The 20,437-nt window shown below is 43.2% G+C and overlaps 1 protein-coding gene across 6 annotated transcripts in view; it reads right to left on the bottom strand.

Moving 5' to 3' along the window:
- The window catches only part of CEP43 (centrosomal protein 43), a 69,635-nt gene that overhangs the window by 6,824 nt on the left and 42,374 nt on the right, over positions 1 to 20,437 (bottom strand). For 3 of the 6 annotated variants that reach the window (XM_032781462.2, XM_032781438.2, XM_032781429.2), the window contains 5 exons: positions 19,016 to 19,075; positions 14,410 to 14,630; positions 2,059 to 2,139; positions 1,735 to 1,847; positions 1,404 to 1,472 (listed from right to left, as the gene is read on the bottom strand). In XM_032781462.2, the coding sequence (XP_032637353.1) occupies positions 1,404 to 1,472; positions 1,735 to 1,847; positions 2,059 to 2,139; positions 14,410 to 14,630; positions 19,016 to 19,075 (544 nt within the window). The remainder of the gene's footprint in view (positions 1 to 1,403; positions 1,473 to 1,734; positions 1,848 to 2,058; positions 2,140 to 14,409; positions 14,631 to 19,015; positions 19,076 to 20,437) is intronic. The other 3 variants (XM_032781454.2, XM_032781446.2, XM_032781472.2) reach the window with 3 other exon arrangements.

Genomic DNA, 20,437 nt, shown 5'->3' with positions numbered 1-20,437 from the left:
ATAACAGTAATTATGCTCAGGAACAGGCTTCTAGGGAGGCTGTGGAATCTGTGTCATTGAAGGTTTTGAAGAACAGATTGGACAAACACCTGTTAGGGATAGTATAGGTTTACCTCACTGCAGGGGGCTGGACATTTCTATGATTCTATGTTGATATTATAATTGGGAGAATTTCAAAGACACAAAAGGCAATTAGAGGTGCCTAAATCCCACTGAAAGCCAATGAGAGTTGCATGCCTAACTTCCACTTGTGCCTTTGAAAATCTGCCCTAAAAGCCTATGCTACCATTCTAAATAAAGATCCTAAGTGAACACTAATTCTGAGATGCATTTCCATGCTGGATAAATTTAATCGTCTTATATATTTTGCCATAGAATTGAGAACAATGGTAACTGGACACTGTTGTCATCAATCATGACAATATAACATTAATAGCAATGTGGGGAAATGGTTCATAAAAGTTAGTACTATATTAACTTAAGCTGCTTTACAAGACATTTTATTTTTTCTTACAGTAGGCTTCCCTCTGGTGTTCTAGTCCAGTGCTTGTCAAACTATCTGATGTGGCGGGCCAGCAGTTTTTTTCCCCCCAATGTGCCAGGGATCGGTACCGTATTTCCGCCATATTATCACAGTTTTTGCATAGGGACGTAGCACATCAGATCAGAAAAATTAACATTCTTCATTGTATTAATTGGAATGGGACTGTCACGTACATGCAGAGATGTTCATATTTAAATACACTGAAGACTGACTGAAAGGCTGTGCATCTGGGCGAATAGTATAAAATGACTAGATCCAAGAAAATATTATTTGACACATTCAAAATCATGTTAATTTATATCAGAAACAATATAATGAATAAAATAAAAATTGGCAGACTTTTTTTATTTTATTTATCAATATTATTATTTAATATTGTCGACTTTTATAGACTGATAATTATTCTTGGTGGAATTCCAGTGTGATTTTTAAATTATACTATTGTTTCTCTCTTTCTTTCCTGGAAACTTGCCATGGACCAGCAGCCAATGGCTCACGTACCAGCAACGCTCCACGGACCACCACTTTGAATAGCACTGTTCTAGTCAACAATACCTTACTGACAAGCAGACCAACTATAAAATTATCACCAAAATATACGCATGGGGTGGCTTGAGTTTCTGTTGTATGTGTAAAATAATTCTGGTAGAAACATACAAATAATTCCTGCCAGTTAGGAATTTTGTATAAAGAATATTTTGCTTCTCTTACTCAAGCAAGACTCCCGCTGATGCCAATGGAACTTTTATCAAAGTAAGACACCAGTATATTTCAGTGTCTTAGTTTCCTTGAGGAGCTGAAACGTAAGGCATATCAAAACTAGGATGTTTACGTTCCCTCATGCTCAACGACTACTTGCCTAATTCAAGAGATCCAAATTTTGCATTCACCAAGTGTAGATCTTTCAAAACAGAGTTTCTATTTGCATCTGTAACCAAAAAAAATTGAAATCAGAAATATGTTTGGTTATTGTTTGGAAAAAAAGGGCATACTTAAACACATCCATCAACTAATTAAATCTAGTATATTTTTCTATAGGCTAATATTATATTCCAAATTTAAGAGCCAATCCTGAAAACACTTACAGACATATAATTGTAGGACTGGAAGGGATCTCAAGATCAGCTAAGTCTATCTCCCGTCTCTCTTGCCCTACTCAAGATACAAAAGGATTTCCATATTATACTTACGGTCAGGCTCTTTTAGTGAAGGTGCTCCAGCAAGGGAGCTTAGCCCACTCCTTAGGGGGGGTGCATCAGAAAGAGATGCAAGGCTTCCTCCTCGTTTGTTGGACTCTGTTTTCCTAAAAAGGGAAACAATTTATAAATAGATATGTGACTCTCTTTTCTACCATCCATTAAATATGTATGCACCTAGAAATAGTAACGTATGCAGCAAAAGATCAGGTGAAGGAACTATTCACTTTACAATCTAAAAAAGGCCAAAAACTTTCTACTGGAAGTTGGTGGTAAAAGTGTCAAGCAAGACATGCAAGAAGAAAGTGATTTTCTCACCTATTCATGGACTTCTGCCTGCCTTCTGTCACAAATAGATCTCCTGCATCTTCTTCAGTATCACTATTTTTATCAAGGGGCCTTTAGTTATCCCCACAAATACCATGTAGCCAAGAGGAAAAGATTGAGGCATAAATAAATATATCAGCTAGTTTCTGCTTTTAAATTATGATCAGTTTTGTTCAACAAAACTAGTAACAGTCACATTGTAGAAAGCATGCCCCCTTGAGATTGCAGCAAAACGAATTTTTTTCATCGCCACATGATAAACTGGTTTAGCTGCCATTACATTTAGGAATGGAATATAGATTAACATATTATTTACAAATAAAAGATGCAACAAGCACATTGAAAGTCTAAGTTTAATCTTCACCATTCCTAGAAAATATTTTCAGTGACCAAGTTGTGACTGGTTTCATGTAATGTATTTTAGACTCATCTAATGAGATGATGTCTGAGCAGAATCTGATTTTGCATTAACTTTCTATGGTTTTGGTGAGTTTAATGTATATTTAAACAAGTTATATAAATTTATGATGACTCTATGTTACATGTACATACACATGAAATATGATACACTGTGGAGGAAGATTACAAACTATTATTTTACTACATGTATAATAAGTCACAAAATCTGTAGAACCTTGCTAATTAGCATTTTGCTAATTCATTTACCACAATTTGCACACACAAAGATGCCTTACTATGGAATTGTTATCAGTACCTGCATGCTACGTAAACCAAATTAAAATACACAAGTCTAAAAATGTATGTAATATTGATATGGAAAGAGATTGTTAGCATAATCCATGTAATTTGAAAAATGTTGTTTCTTTTCTGCCATAGAGATTTGTTCTTTACAAGGAAATTTAGTTTTGCTGAGTAACTAAGGCTTCTTTTCTTGAACTCTTATCTTTCAAGCATTTTCAGGTAGCAATTATGAATAAGTATTACCATTCAAGTCATTGGCCTTTGATGCTTTTAACAACTGAGGACCATTTGAGTACTCATGTAATACTGTAGTAGTAAAATTCCTGAACACTGTTTTTATTGCATTTCCTCATGTTTATAAATATAGGCTAGTTGTATTGTTTGCTAACTACTGCACAAACCTATTTAAGTTCTTCTAATGTTGTTTTGTCTTTTGTTTTGAATTATTAGATTACAAACACAGGTCTATGAACTGTAGAATTTGCACTCATGATTGTTATATTTAGTTTTCAAGGACAGTAATTAACACAGATGCACTGGATGTGTTATTCTAACTTATTCATAAGGCTGCGATTTAGTCACAGAATCCATGACTTCCAAAGACCTTAGGCGCAGCAGGGGGAGATCCCCAGAGCTTGGAGCCGCCAGCAGAGGGGGACCCTGGAGCTCCCATAGCCTTTCCCACACCCCGCAGCTGCCCAGGCTACTCATTTTCTCATTGGTATTTTAAGTAACAGTCAGTCAATGACGGGTCACAGACTTCCATGAATTTTTCATTATTGTCCATGACCTGTCCATGACTTTTACTAAAAATATCGTTGACAAAAACATAGCCTTACTTATGAACCATGATGTCAGTTAAAAGCCAAGGTAATCCGGCAAGACAAAAATGTAGGAAATTGCAACAATCCTGGGAATCTACCTGCTTTGAAAGGCACTATCACTATCGCAGATTCAATGACTGGAGGAACAAATTCCTTTGAAAGTTTCATTTTAATATTTTAAAGCTGTCAGTTTAAAGATCATGCGCAATTATTAGATCTCTCAGACACTGGTATTCCCACCTATTGTTTTATCCCAGTTTACTACCTCACAATCAGTTGGCTGTAGAAATTAACATGATGTTACAATCAATTAGTACTTAAGCTCTTAAATAAGCAGGAGCAAATCAAAGATGTTATTTTAATCCTGATATGGTACTGATAAAAAAAGAAAAAAAAAACAAAAAAATAAGAAGCAGAGTTCTTTCTAATGTATTTGTTCAATATTTTTCATGAGACATCAGCTGCTCTTTAAATATATCATAGGAGCAGATCTTGCAATTTTTATTTCCCACTAGGTAACAGTCATAAATAATCCCTTTCTGAAAAGAGTTTGCCAGTTTATTATAGAGGGGAGAATGATCTTGTGTGGTTACTTTGTGCCACATCAGGATCCTCCCAGCATAAGAGCGAGCATCTGATACTGCAGGGCCAACATAAGAGGGCTTAGACCAGTGGTTCTCAACTAAGGGTATGTGTACCCCTGGGGGTATGCAGAGGTCTTTCAGGGAGCACATCAAATCACCTAGACATTTCCCTAGTTTTATAACAGGCTACATAAAAAGGACAAGTGAAGTCAGGACAAACTAAAATTTCTTAAAATGACATGTTTATATTACTCCATATACACTGAAATGTAAGTACAATATTTATATTCCAATTGATTTTATTATATGATAAAAATGAGAAAATAAGCAATTGTTCAGTAATAATGTGATGTGACACTTATATTTTTCAGAGTAGCAGCTATGTTAGTCTGTATCCGCAAAAAGAACAGGGAGTACGTGTGGCACCTTAGAGACTAACAAATTTATTCAGCATAAGCTTTCATGGGCTACAGCTCACTTCTTAGATGCACAGAATGGAACACACCAGACAGGAGATATTATACACTACAGAGAACATGAAAAGGTGAAAATATGCATACAACTGTAGAACTTAAACATGGGAAATAGATTCAATTAGCTGTAAATGACCAACCATTCCAGTATCTCTGTTAAAACCTAAGTTAAATTGTATCCAATTTGCATATTAATTTTGAGTTCCAGCAGTCTCTCTTTGGAGTCTATTTTTTGAAGTTATTTTGTTGCAAATACTCCACCTCAATCTGTCACTGAGTGGTTAGAAGAGGTTTCTCCCTGAAGTGTTCTCCCCATTGGGTTTTTCTCCTCACACCTTCAATGGGGCATCTCCAATTATCACTCAAAGGTTATTTTCCTCCTGCTGACGATAGTTCATCTCAATTGATTGGACTCTTCCAGTTGGTATGCATACTTCACCTTTTCATGTTTCTCTGTATGTATGAAATATCTCCTGTCTGGTGTGTTCCATTCTATGCATCCAAAAGAAGTGAGCTGTAGCCCACGAAAGCTATTATCCCTGAAATAAATTTGTTAGTCTCTAAGGTGCCACAAGTACTCTTTCTTTTTATATTTTATATCTGATTTGTAAGCAAGCAGTTTTTAAAGTGAGGTAAGACATTGGGGATATGCAAGACAAATCAGACTCCTGAAAGGGGTACAGGTAATCTAGAAAGTTGAGAGCCACTGGAGTAGACCACCTCGCTGTTTGTTGCCAATGTAAAAGGGAAAGAGTGGGCATGGATGAGCTAAACCTCCTGCTATATCAATCCTCAGGTGCATTTCTGGCACACCCAAAGTCAGTACAACTTTAAAGTTGCTCTAACAAAGCCACAGTGGAACGGCTCTGCTCAGAGCTGCAGCAAGATCAACGGAATGAGAATGTGGGTTTTGACACCTTTGCACCTTTCAGTCAGACTTGCACTTCAAAATATCATTTCACTCATCATCAGACCACTACTAAAACCACAAAGTGCCCTAAAATGTTTTGGGCCTGCAAAAGTTGACATGTTGCCAGAAAAACAATTACTTTACTGAAAACAAGTCAGCTTGGACACACTAGGTAATAAATATGAACACTGATTTCTACAAGAGATTTCCTAATGCTTGTATTGTATGAAGCTGGTGTGTCTGTGTCTGAGAGAGAGAACTAACAATATTTTCATTAACTATTCCAGTACTGTGGGTTAGAATTCTGCCAGTCCTTGAAAAAGTTATGCAGAGAAAAAAGGGTACGGTCTACACTACGGGATTAATTTCCGATTTTACATAAACCGGTTTTGTAAAACAGATTGGTATAAAGTCGAGTGCACGCAGCCACACTAAGCACATTAATTTGGCGGGTGGGCGTCCATGCGTTCGAGGCTAGCGCTCGATTTCCGGAGCGTTGCACTGTGGAGGTACTATTCTGTAGCTATCCCATAGTTCCGCAGTCCCCCCGCCCCCTTGGAATTCTGGGTGAGAGCCCAGTGGCTGAATGGGGCAAAAAATCATTGTCGTGGGTGGTTCTGGGTAAATGTTGTCACTCATCCTTCCTCCGGGAAAAACAACGGCAGACAATCATTTCGCGCCCTTTTCCCTGGATTGCCCTGGCAGACACCATAGGACGGCAACCATGGAGCCCTTTCAGCTTTTTTTTTTTTCTTTACTGTCACCGTAATGTGTACTGGATGCCGCTAACAGAGGGTTACTGCAGTGCTACAAACAGCAGCATTCTTTTGCTCTTTGCATGATAGCAGAGAACAGTTACCAGTCATTCTGTACTGTCTGCTGCCATTGTAAATTGGCAGTAAGATGACGGTTATCTGTCCTTCTGTACTGTCTGCTGCTATCATGGGTGCCCCTGGCTGAGGTTGGCCGGGGTGCAAAGGCCAAAACTGGGAATGACTCCCTGAGTCAATCCCTCCTTTATGGTTTCTAAAAATAGAGTCAGTCCTGCCTAGAATATGGGGCAAGTGTACTGAGAACCAGTGTTATCAGAGAGCACAGCTGCTCCGTGTCAGATCCCGCAGAAATGTTGAGCTGTATGCCATTCACGGGGGGTGCCCCTGCAACAACCCACCCGGTTGCTTCCCCTCCTCCCAACCTTCCTGGCTATCATGGCAGTGTCCCCCCCATTTGTGTCATGAAGTTATAAGAATGCAGGAATAAGAAACACTGACTTTTGTTAGATGAGAATAAAATGAGGGGGAGGCAGCCCCGCTGCTATGAAAGTCCAGGCAGGACATTAAGTGGTGCGGGGAGAGGAGCCCAGCATCCTGCTGCTATGATAAGTCCAGGCAGTCACAGAATCTTTTCTTACACAGGAAAGGAGGGGGCTGATGGAGCTCAGCCCCAGTTGCTATGGTGAGGACGGTACCAGCCATTCTTGTACCATCTACTGGGAACCGGACCGGGAAATCATTCCTATTTTTACCCAGGGCACCCCCGGGCAGCCTCCCTGAGCCAGCCAGGAGCACTCATGGGCTGATGACAAGGACGGCTAGCAGTCCTAACTGCACCATCTGCCACCAGGGAGGGGAGAGGAGCAGATACTGCTCTTCACTGCCGCAGCATCGCGTCTACCAGCAGCATTCAATAGACACAGGGTGATATTGAAAGAAGTCAAGAGAGAACGATTCTTTCCTTTCCTTTCAAGTGGAGGGGGAGGGGGACAAGTAAATTGTTGAGCTATACCCTGAACCACGCCGGACAATGTGTTTTGAACCTACAGGCATTGGGAGCTCAGCCAGAATGTAACCCATTTTTCGGAGACTGCTGCGGCCCTGTGGGATAGCTGGAGTCCTCAGTACCCCTCCCTCCCTCCCCATGAGTGTCCATTTGATTCTTTGGCTTTCCGTTACGCTTGTCACGCAGCAACTGTGTAGCCTGGACGATTTTTTTCAAATGCTTTAGCATTTTTGTCTTCTGTAACGGAGCTCTGAGAGAACAGATTTGTCTCACCATACAGCAATTCAGATCCAGTATCTCCTGTGACGGTCCCATGCTGGAGGCTTCTTTTTTGGATTTGGGACTGCATCGGTCGCACACCTGTGCTGATCAGAGCTCCACGCTGGGCAAACAGGAAATGAAATTCAAAAGTTCCCGGGGCTTTTCCTGTTTACCTGGCCCACAGCATCCGAGTTCAGATTGCTGTCCAGAGCGGTCAACAGTGGTGCACTGTGGGATGCCGCCCGGAGGCCAATACGTCGATTTGCAGCCACACTAACCCTAATCCGATATGGTAATACCGATTTTAGCGCTACTCCCTCTCGTTGGGGAGGAGTACAGAAACCGATTTAAAGAGCCCTTATATCGGTATAAAGGGCCTCGTAGTGTGGACGGGTACAGCGTTAAACCGTTTAACGCTGCTAAATCGGTTTAAATGCATAGTGTAGACCAGGCCAAAGACTCTCCCTTCTACTTGTGCAGCTACATTTAAGGTTGGTCATAGTTGCATCTCCAGGGCTCAAGAGCATGGCTTTGTACCTTAGATACTACTCCTAGCAGCAAATGGTTGGAAAGCTCTCAGGGTTAGCAGAGCCAAGACTCCACTCTGCCCTTCTCCAGCCCCCGCCAGACAATCAGTTTGGCTTGGTATCAGAAGGGAAGATGGTTACTCACCTTTGTAACTGTTGTTCCTCGAGATGTGTGCTCATATTATCCATTCCAGTAGTGTGTGCGCCGCCAGCCGTGCACGTTCGTCGAAGATTTTTACCCTAGCAACACTTCGGTTGGGTCGGCAGGGCGCGCCCCCTGGAGTGGCGCCGCTATGGTGCCGGATATATACCCCTGCCGACCCAGCCCGCCCTTCAGTTCCTTCTTGCCGGCTACTCCGACAGTGGGAGAAGGAGGGCGGGTGTGGAATGGATATGAGCAACACATCTCGAAGAACAACAGTTACAAAGGTGAGTACTCGTCTTTTTTCTTCGAGTGCTTGCTCATATCATTCCAGTAGGTGATTCCCAAGCCTTATGTAGGCGGTGGGGTCGGAGTGAGATACTGCAAAATGCAAAAGCGCCGAGCAGAGGCTGCAGCCATCCCTTGACTGTTAAACCAGAGCATAATGCCGCGAAGCAAAGGTATGGACCAAGGACCACGGAGCCGCGCGAGAGATTGCGTGGGTAGGGACACGAGTCAGCAGGCGGCAGACAAGTCTGAGCCCTGGTAGAAGGCATAGTGATGTGGCTTGGGGAAGTGAGCCAATCATAAACCAAGTGCGGGTGCACGTTATCCACCAAGATGAGATCCTCTGAGAGGAAAACGGGTAGTCCTTTCCTCCGGTCTGCTACCGCGAGCCACAAGAGTTGGGCGTCTTAGGAAATGGTTTTGTCCATTCAACATAACTGCGAGCGCTGTACAGACGTTCAGTAGAGTGCAACTGTTGTCCCCATCGCCCCGCTTGAGGGTGGCAAACAGGCAAAGGCAGACACCACCTAGGGAGGAAGCCGCGTGAGGATTGTAACTGCACCTCGTCTTTGGGAAAAAATAGTGCATGGTGGACCCCGAAGAGCCCTGAGCTTTGGAGACATCGTCTGGCTGATTGTAATGGCGACGAGGAAAGCTGTCTTCCAGACAGGTATAGGCAAACGAGCAAGCGATGCTAACGGCTCGAATGGGCTGGAAGACATAAGTCTGGTTAAAAACCATGTGAGGTCCAGGTTGGGGCTGGCGGTGTACCTATAGGGTGTAAGCGCTCCAAAGCCCTTGAGGAACCTCGAAACCATAGAGAGTGAGAACACAGAACGATCACCTCAGCCTAGAGGAAGGTAAAGATGGCTGCCAAGTGTACCCTCAAGCGATGACGCACCGGTAGGCCCTGCTGCTGTAGGCCAGAGGTATGTCCAACATAAGGGAATCGAGACCTCAGCAGGAGTAAGATTAAGCGTTTCACACCTGTAGAAGAAACGCTTCCACCAGGCAAGGTACGTTTGACCAGGTGGAAGGGCTCGTTTTCCTGCTAGTCACGGCAGCAGCACACTGTGAGGTGAAGAGGACTGCAGGTCCGGGTGGCAAGTCTGCCGTGGTCCTGAGGTATGAGGCTGCGGTGAGTGGCAGGGTAATTGGGTGGCTAATGGACAGGCGAGCAACGTGGGATATCAGTTGTGTCTGGACCACGCGATGACGTGACCATGAGAATGCGCATTCCTGCCCTGCAAAGTTGGGTAGGACCCATAAGCGCTGCGGGGCAGCGTGGTGGCCCTGTCTTCTATGGCCTGAGAACAGCACGTCCGAGATCGTAAAAAATATGGTCCGGGGAGAGACCTTGGTAGAGCGAGACCATGCGGACATTTCCTGGTCATCGTGCGGTAAGCGAACCGGTCATATGTGGGGAAAAAAACTCCACTTCCAGCACAAAAAATGCAGCACACTGGACAGGGCGACCACTCAAAGAGACAGGAAAGGCTGCCGAGTTGAAGCGTCAAGGCGTTCCGAATGCCTGGGAGAAAGGATGCTACCTAGACATATCGAGTGTCGTGTGGCTATGCCAAAAGTGCCGAGATGGGAATGCCCTTCTGACAAAGGGAGGTAGGGCCATGTTTCCGCCCAGGCTATCTTCACGGAGCACATGGCCGTTGTGCTGGCCGTCAACAGTTGAGTCTCGACGAGCTCGCAGTGGGGTTGGGGGCCTCCATGGCATAGCAGGTCACTGCGATCATGCGGATGGAGCGCACTGCCCTGTTTTTTTTTTCCCATATCAGGAGGGGTTAGCCACCTGGTTAGAGAGGTCTAAGTGCTCGAGGGAATGGTTGCTAATCGGGTTGGAAATGGACTTGAAAGGAGTGGTTCGTTAAAGGGGACTCCTATGATTGTTACAGCAAGGAGCCAGCCTCCCTTTCTTATAGCCCACTTTAACTCTCCTACAGGGTGGTGGGGGGGGGCCCAGATGGATAGTAAGTTCCCAGCAGTGGATTGCGGAGGGGAAGGACCTGGAGCTGGCAGAAGCCCCCCCCCCCCAGGTAATTATGGAATAAACATGGTGTTACCTGCACTGTACACTTTCATCTGCCAGGTAGTCCCCAACATCTAATAATAAAGTTGTGGCCTGATTAAATCTATCTTAAATGTCTCCTGTCTTTTTGGTATAGCTAGACAAAGGAATAACTCTGAAGGAGAGATTGACTGGGCTGTTCTGAGGTGTCTCTGTCTTACTTTTGTGAAAGATTTCAGAAAGACTCTGTTTTGTTCTGCATTGGAATGAAAACAAATTCCAAATCTCAGAATTTTTCATAAAACAGAAATGTTGTTTTCCAGCCAGTCCTTACTTGTTGTCTTACAGATGAAATGCTGTCCAAATCTTTATAGGGTAATAAACTCTAGGGTAAATCTCAAAAGGGGAAATAAACCTTTAAAGAAATATGATGTATGTCATTATTTTTAGTTTTTAAGAAGCATATGTAAATTATTTGGAGTTCTTCCAGTGTACATTCTTTCTCAACTCTGCTGTATTTAAAAAAAAAACAAAAAAACCCCCGAACTTTTCCCCGTGGAAGTAATGAAGTACAGTCAAAATTAGGAAGCTGGGGCCTTTTTTTCGAGGTACCAAGTCTATATGTATTTGTCATTTTTTATCATAGACTATCTAGGTAGCAGTAGTAATGTATTATTCAATATTGACTGGAGCAATATTGCAGTAACCAGTGTTTCGCAATAGTTTTCAAAATCAGTTTGTTTCAACTATTGTTATTTTCACTAGATTTTTTTTTTAAACAAAACCTCAGCTAAAAGACTTTTCCCCCCTAATTTTACTTGTGTGTTGGCCATGATACCAACTGTATTTTAGCTGACAAGAAGTTTAAAAACAGAAAAAGCTTTGGAAAACAAGCTGAAAAATGAAATACAGCTGTTTGCACACAAATAAAAAACAGGAGGCCTAAAATCCTTACTACGGATTGGGTGGATTACTTGAAATGTGGCTCATTGTTTTGTAATAATAACCATTTATTTTTATCCGTTACAACGAACACTGACAAACTATTGGAAACAGCTTTAGCAATTCACTTCTGTAAGGAAACGAGAATGTGGACATAACTTTAACTTTTATTTGTAGAACTTATATGTCAGGGGCCCTATGAAAACAAAACTGCAAATGTTCAAAAAAGCCATTTTGTAGATTTATATACACAATAGTTGGTTTTATATACTATTTTTCAAATCTCAGAGATCCCAAAGCAACATGCTGGCTATTGGTAGTGCAGTGGGTAGGCAAATGTGGCACCCAGCTTGAGCTAGGCAATAGGCTCTCGCACAGCTTTGGACATATTTAGGTCCTTGTTTATTGAGAGAGGAAATGTTAGCCAGGACATTGGGATTATTTCTTCCCCCTCTCACCCAAAAAAAAAAAAAAAAAAAAAAGACAAGGCATGATCCTCTATCCTTCCTCCGGGACTCCTGCACCTGGAGTCCACCATGAGCGCTACCCTCCATGGGAGGTCCTGATGCGCCTTAGGTGTTTGTGGGCACACCAGAACGCGGTCTTGAGCATAAGATAGTCCGGTGGGAAGACAGTGCGTGACCGGAAGGCATGGAGGTGCTGAAAATCATGGTCAAGTCTCTGACTCTACCAGACCTTGCCAACTTGGCACCTGGGACCTGGTACCGGAAGGCGTCCGGTATCTGGAAACGAGATCCGGCTCCTACTACAGCGGGCCGGGAGCGACCGAGACCTCGAGGACGGGAGCAGTACAGCAGTCATAGCGCCTGTAGCGGTGATGGAGCGAGAACGTGCCGAGATTATCGGGTCAGTGAATGGGATAGGTATCGACAGGGCTGACTGCGCCAGTGTGTCACAGAGTCGGGCCGGGCGATCGGCTTAGACAAGCTCCTGTCCGCAGTGCAGATTGCATGGAGCAGTAGGGGCAGGAGCTCGACCATGGCGCGTGCCGGGAGCAGTCAGGCACTGGATTCGACGGCCTTGTGGGACCGGATCAATGGTGCCAGCGTCGTCGTGCCTCTGTAGTATGGTGCGGGCGATCCAGTGAGATGAGCCCCTTGGCTGCAGTGCTGTTGGCACGGAAGCAGCAGGAGCAGGAAGTCAACCACGGCGCCGCGGGAGCAGTCAGGCATTGGTCGACGGCCCTGTGGGACCGGGATCAACGTGCCGATGTGTCCGGTGCCGCGCAGGAGTCGGTGCCGGCGATCCGAGTGTAGATGAGCTCTCTGGCTGCGGTGCCGTTGGCTTGGAAGCAGCAGGAGCAGGAAGCTCACCACAGCGCATGCCGGGGAGCAGTCAGGCACCGATTCGACGGCCCTTGTGGGACCGGGATCGACCGGTGTCAATATGCCGGTCCGCGGCAGGAGTCGGTGCCGGCGGATCCGACTTAGACGAGCTCACTGGCTGTGTGCAGATGGCACAGAAGCAGCAGGAGCAGGAAGCTCAACCACGGCGCGTGCCGGGGAAGCAGCACGGCACCGGATTCAACAGCCCTTGGGACCGGGATCGCGGTGCCGGCCGTTCGGTGCCGGGGCAGGTGCCGGTGCTGGGCAATCCGACTCAGATAAAAATGAAGGCTCAACACTGGAGCTGGGTGGGTTGGAGGGGATGGCCACCAGAAAGCAGCAGAGCAGGAAGCTCAACCACGCGCGTGCCGGGGAGCAGCCAGGCACGGATTCAACAGCCCTGTGGGACCAGGATCGACCGTGCCGGCCGTGTCGGTGCCGGGGCAGGTGCCGGGCGATCCGACTCAGATGAGCTCACTGGCTGTGCAGTTGGCACGGAGCAGCGAGCAGGAAGCTCAACCACGCGCGTGCCGGGAGCAGCAGGCACGGATCGACGCCCGCGGGAACCGGAATCAAGAGCCGGCATCTCAGGTCTCTGCAGTGTCGGTGCGGCGATCAACTGTGATGACTCTTGGCTGCGGGCCTTGGCACGGAACAGCAGAGCAGGAGCCACCACGGCCGTGCCGGGAGCGTCGCACTGGTAGGAGGAGTCGTGGCTTCCTCAACCTCAGAAAGATGGAGCGGTGCCGAGTCGACTTCGGTGCCGCAACGGTCGGTGCCAGCGGGGTCCGGTGCCGAGGAGGCGCTTCTGTCCGCCAATAGCCCGCGCTTGTCAGAAGGTGAGGGAAATAAAGTGCCGCTCCCTGTTGTTGTCGGCTTAAACGCGTGCAATGGGACACTTATCGCGATCCCCAAGCACCGTAAACAGGAGTCGTTGTGGATTTCCTGTCAGCAACGGCCGGGCTGGCAGGCACGGACTAAAACGGTGACCGGGCAGGGCTCAGGCACCGGTTGCAGGAAAGGGGCTACTCCCCGAACCCGCTAAGTATCATAAAACTAACATAAGAAAAAAACGTATAAGGATATAACTGTATTACACAAGAACTACGAGTAGCTAGGAAGCGGAGGTCAGCTAAGCTGCGTCCACTGTTCCAACCACCGACACGGCGGTAAGAAGGAACTGAAGGGCGGCTGGGTCGGCAGGGTATATATCCGGCACCATAGCGCGCCACTCCAGGGGGCCCTGCCGACCCACCGAGTGTTGCTAGGGTAAAAATTCTTCCGGCACGCGGCGCGCGCACACCTACTGGAATGGATATGAGCAAGCACTCGAAGAAGAACTATGCAACATCGCCAAAAGGGTGAAAATTACTCACCAGTGCAACCAGGGAGCCCCAGAAGGTATTGTGCATTTCTAGTAGGATGTTTTACAGTGCACCTTCACACCACTTTTTACTACAGGCTACATGCAAGTAACACATCTAACCCAAACCTACTAAGCATCAAATAAATGTGTTAACTAGGGAGCATGGTTTACTTACCAGCCATAGTTTCTCTCCGGTTTGGGTATGGGATCATCAAAAAAAGAATCTCCCTCTATGTCATCCTCACCTACAGCTGGATCACTTTTTTCTTTGGTATTTAAGTCTTTGTTGTGTGGTTGAGAAACTAGCTTTGTCTCATTGGGAAGAAAGTGAATGCTGCTTTTGCTTTTTGTTTCTCCTGATGAAATACTTGTATCACTTTGACTGGTTTCGGCAACCTTAAAAATAAATAAATAAATAAAATTATCAAATTTACAGGAGGGAAAATGCCTTTTCTTGAGTGAAGTCATGGAAATATAGTTTCTCATAACTGAACTGCAGTTCAACTGTTAATAAGGAACCATCAGGGAACATACACTATGCAAGTCATCCACGTAATCAATTTTTCAAATTGATTTAATTTTTCTATTTTTGTACCCATACAAGTGTATCAACTAAGAAAAAAATCCTATTTCAAAGCTATCTAAAGAGCTCTTTAAAAAAACAAACAAACCCTATCCCATCCCCTCTATAGGGCTTTATAATATAGGTTATACCTAGAAGCAAAGTCAAATGAACCAAAAATACTGTAATGCAGAAAAATGTACTAGAAATTAGTAAAATTTACTTTTTGTGTAGGCAATTTAGTTGCTAACTAGGCATGTTTCAGTCTTCCACTTCTATCTAAATGTTCTCCTAATATTTGAGTACTCAATTTTTTTAACCTTGCGAACATAGTTAACAGATGTTGTCGGAATATAGAGCTAGGGATATTAAGTATGGGGGACTCTACAGCTGGATTATTTATGGGACAGAGCTAACGACTTGTGTTCTAAACTTGGTTCCAAGACTACTCTGCACAACTGTAATCAAGGTACTTACCCTTTATCTCTCTGTTTGCCAATCAACAGTATAAAAAAAGAGGTTATCAATACTTACTTACCATAGGGGTATTGCAAAATAAATGTTGATGAAGATACTATATAAATGCAAGAGAGAGTCAAGGTGCATAAGGTAATACCTTTTACTATACCAATTTCTATTGGTGAAAGAGAAGCTTTTGAGCTCCACAGACCTGAAGAAGAGCTCTGTGGAGCTGGAAAGCTTGTTTCTTTCACCAACTGAAATTAGTCCAACAAAAGATATTATCTCACCCACCTTGTCTCTCTCATATTCTGGGACCCGCATGACTACAACACCACTGCAAACAAAAATAGCAGAACAAAATATTCATGTGCAGAACTATGTAAAGTGACTATGCTAACACGGCACTCCATATTTCCCAATGGCTTTCACGACCACATGTGCTCATTTTTCCAAGTAAAATGTTGTTTATTCTAATAATTATGGCACAAAGTCAATTTAAACTGAGAATTAAGCTATGCTCCTTCCTTCTTACGCAACACCACAAGTAGTAAAGCCAAACTGTTGTGTTAGTGACAACTGTACAAACTCACTGGCATCAAAGGGGTTCTGAGAGACATAGATGATTGGAACTTAAATAATTAGTTTGATGATGCACAAGAAAGGATGGAATACTGTTTACTCACTCTTAGTTGCATTGGCTCTTGCAAGTTGAACAAGAATAAAATACAATCAAAACTTACTAGTTAATATTCAGCAGAGAAGACTCTGAATGCATACAAGCAACAACTCCATTGTGTAAGAAAGTGTTATTTTTAGACAGTCACTTTTCAGAGTAGAATCACATTTTAAAAGGTAGTCAGTGAAGGTGGGAACAGAATTCGGAAGTAGAGCTTGGTGGAGAAAGATAATTCCATTTTGTGGCAGTCTCGCCCCCCCTTTGGAACAAAACCTCAGCATGTATACGTTCTCTGCGAAAGAGACTGGAGCCCCATCTCCAAGGCAAGTCTACATAATGGGTTGCCCCAGAGGCACGGACCTCAGGAACCCTAGGAGCCCAGGCTGCCAAGGAGCTGGGTGAGCAAGTTAGCAGAAAGCCAGGCATGTTTCTTGCCTAAGTTTCAAAGGAATTTAATCAAATTGGAACCATCTCCATGAAAAACTTTTCAATTTCAATGAATCAGCAAATTCTGATGAAAAAATGTTACACTGGAATTTCTCCAACCAGCTCTATTCAGAAGTATTTTATTCTCAAACAACATTCTACAGAACACCAGTGATACTTTTCCAGGAGGTGTGCAGAGTGAAATAATTTGAAACAGTTACTGGATGACTGGCTATTTAGAGGGTGAGGTTATTCATGGAAAAAAAAAAACTCTCTTACACAGTTAGAAAAACACTGAATTACATTCATATGGCTTGTGGAGGGGCACTTGATCCATTATATTAAAAAAAAAAACAAAAAAAAACAAAACTCAGCATTTTGACTATCTTTACAACATCCCGCAGATGCTATGTATGCATAACATGGTCTGACAGACCTAAGCAGCAGCCTCACAGGGAATTCTGACAACTCTTAACACAGAAGAGAACGATTATATGCACCCTCGATTCTGTAAAGTGTCACTAGAATTCTGCAAGATCTTCTGAATAAGGCTCATCATTTTGGAAGCTAAACATAGCAAACAGCATTATAGTAATCTCTCCACATCTGAATTATACCTAGATTTCCAACTTCCTTTTCTCAGAAATAGTTTGTCCAATTCACCTCAGATTGGCCAGAAGAGTTACTGTTTGTCCATAGACAAATCTGCATCAAGTCTGAGGAAGAAACATCTCTGAAGGAACTTAGAGTAGCAGTTCTCAACCTTTCCAGACTACTGTACCCCTGAAGCCAGAGCCCTGCCATCTGGCACTGTATCCTAAGCTCTGCCACCCGGGACTGAAGCTTGTAATCCAGCTTTGTGTGGCCACCTGTGGCGTGAGGGCTCGAACAACTGCCCTGCTTGCCGCCCTCTAACATTGGTCCTGCACTTGCACCCCCCTCAAACTCATCCTGTGACACCCCCCCAAGGGTCACAACCCCCAGGTTGAGAAACACTGATTTAGATGAGTTGACATATCTCTTGGAAGACCTCTGTGTGCCCCTCAAAGGGTATATATACCCCTGGATGTGAACCACTGACTTAGAGGAATGTTGAAAATCCATCTTATAATTCAAATATTGTTGTAACCTTAACTATGGAGAGAGCTATTGCCATTCAATAATACCTTTAATGACAAATTTTAATACAGAATTGAAAACGCATTCATTTTACAAGTACTTGAGAGGGAAATCAACTAACAGCCATGGGGTTTTAGCATTTTTATCACTCTCCCACACAACTCTTTTTCAAATTAAACATCCTAAAAAGTTAGACATTTTAAATGTGAAGAGGTCAAGAGTGGTATGTGCCGGGGAAGTTGGATCATTTGTGATTTACAAGTTATCTTCCAAAAGTGTTTATTAGTTAATCGCGAACCATGTTACAAAGCAAAAAAGAGTCAGTTTTAAAAATTATTCGTTCAAGGAATATTCTACAGTGGGAGAGCAAAACACCTCATGTTATACAGCAATACTACTAAAACTGAAGTGATATTGATATTTCCACTTAAGTTTCTTTTTTAAAGAGATTGTAAAAATTAGTGGAAATCTGATGCAGACAGACAAGGTTACAAATCAAGAGCAATTTTTTCTAAATTAAAACTCAACTGGCTAATATTTTTATAAAAAGCTGATTCTTAAAGTTTAGTTATTTAAGATCCTATTCGCAAGCCAAGTAACAAACAAAGTACATTAAAAATCAAATCAAATCTGGCAGTTAATCTATTCATATATTCTAATCACTTGTGATGCAAAACGCAGAGAAAAGAGCAAAGATAGTAAACTCTGAAAGGTGGCTGTGAATTTTTTTTCAGAAAGGTCAAATACACAGCAGCAACTATTTGTTGTAGTCCTGATTTATACCATCCTTACACAGTAAGATCCCACTTCCCTTACCAAGATTGAGTGGTACCTTAACCTACAATCACTCCCAGTTTTAATGGGAGAATGCAAAGTAAAGTAATAAACATAAATAAGAGTAGCAGAATCCAGTTATCATTTAAAGACAAGAAACAAATGCAATACGCAACAAGAAGAAAGGGAGATGGTGAGTAAGCATGACAGTAGTAAAAGCACGTACATAATGGTTCCAAATAATTTTTTAAAGGATTTATTTTACAATTAAATATAATTTATCCCCACTAGCTTTCTATCTACCCATTATCATCTGGTGATGTCTTAAGGTAAAAATGAGTCTTAAGGAGGGTTGTAAAGGAGAAGATTAATGGCTTCACAGATTAGTTTTGGGAGGATATGCCAAATTACTGCAACATTAAGAAAAAAGCCCTTAGAAATTCAAACTTGAAGACATTCTACACTTAAACTCATGCGGTTGTCGTTCCCTCCACACGTCAACAGCATTAGTTCACAATGAAGTGCCCAACAGAAGGCTTAATTTTTCATTTGTTAGTATGATTTATATAGTAAGCTTTTTATGTATATAATATTCTAAGCATGGTGCCTTAGAGTGCCATTTCTATACCTTTATATTAATAGCTAAATTACAATAAACTTTAGTGTTTGCATTGTCAGTTTATTTTATTTTTTAGTATAATCTGTTTTCCTAAAGGAAGACTAAAAGCACCTGCCAGCATCTTCTCCTCTTATGCATTTTACCTGCTCACCAGCCTTGTCCAAGCACTTTTTCAGTTTACGATGTCCTTTATACCTTGGTATCTACGCAAAAAATAATAACAGCACAAAGAAATGGAAAAAAAAACAACAACCATGAGTAGTTTAAACCACTCTAATCTGCATTTATATATAGCAAGTTTTTTTAAGCAGTAAATCATTGCAACTAAATTTTCCCATCTTCAGGGATGTTCTCTCTGTGGCCATGTGGAAATTTTCATGAGAACATTAACAATCTATCCTCATCTGGAAGAGGTAATTGTCTGGCAAATAAAATAATGGACACTGACTAACATCTGTCAGATACTAGTTTCTATATGAACAAATTTCATGAGGAACTCCCCAGAGAAGCCTGTAATAGAAGAGTTTTTAAACTAAGGAATGAGGGAATGCCAACAGGTCTGGAGGAGCACATGGTTTGGACAGACACATCCCTTATGGAAGGATTTATTAAAGAGGATACTCTATAAGCAGCACTCAAGGAAGATAAGGCTGTTGTGGAGAAGCTAAATGAGCTTTTGCATCCATCTTCACTGAAGAGGATGTGGGGGAAGATTCCCACACCAAAGCCATTCTTTTTAGGTGACAAATATGAGGATCTGTCCCAGATTGAAGTGTCAATAGAGGAAGTTTTGGAACAAATTAATATGCTTCAATTTATCAAGTCACCAGGGTCAAATGGTATTCACTCAAGAGTTCTGAAGGAACTCAAATATGAAACTGCAGAACTACTAACTCTGGTATGTAACCTATTACTTACATCAGCCTCCATACCAAATGTCTGGTAAACAGCTAATACAATACTGAATTTTAAAAAAGGCTCCTGAGATGATCCTGGCAATTATAGGCAGTCAGTCTAACTCCAGTACCAGAAAAACTGGTTGAAACTATAGTAAAGAACAGATTTATCAGAAACATAGGCTACGTCACTACTTGCAGATATAGAACACCGGGTGTTAAACCAGCCCTCAGAGACAGCAGCAGGGAAAGCACTGCTGTGTGTTCACACTGTGCTCCTTGTGACTGTGGAGCATGTCCACGTTAACAGTTCTTGTAACGCCACAGAGAGTAGTGCAGTGTGGTAGCTATCCCAGCGTGCAAGTGGCTGCCGCATGCTTTGGACAGGGTTTACAACGCCTAATGGGGCAGGCACAGCGTCACATGATGCAGGTTTCCCAATCCCATTGTTCCATGGGTATCCTACTAGATTACCAGCTGTTTTTCAAATGAGGGGGCGGAGAGCGTGACAAGGAGTGTGTTGTCTGTATACAGAGGGAGAGACTGTGTTTTGGGGAGCAGAGTGAGTTAGCATGCTATCTTGTAAGTTCAGACAGCGGCACGGGGAAGGGGGAAACCCAACATCAGCCCCTGCCCCCGCCTCTCTCTCTCACACATACACACACACTC

The sequence above is a fragment of the Chelonoidis abingdonii genome, chromosome 3 (assembly GCF_003597395.2).
Source record: "Chelonoidis abingdonii isolate Lonesome George chromosome 3, CheloAbing_2.0, whole genome shotgun sequence".
NCBI classification, from domain to species: domain Eukaryota; kingdom Metazoa; phylum Chordata; order Testudines; family Testudinidae; genus Chelonoidis; species Chelonoidis abingdonii.
Note: the sequence above shows the minus strand (reverse complement) of the source record. Positions and strands in the feature narration are given on the sequence as shown.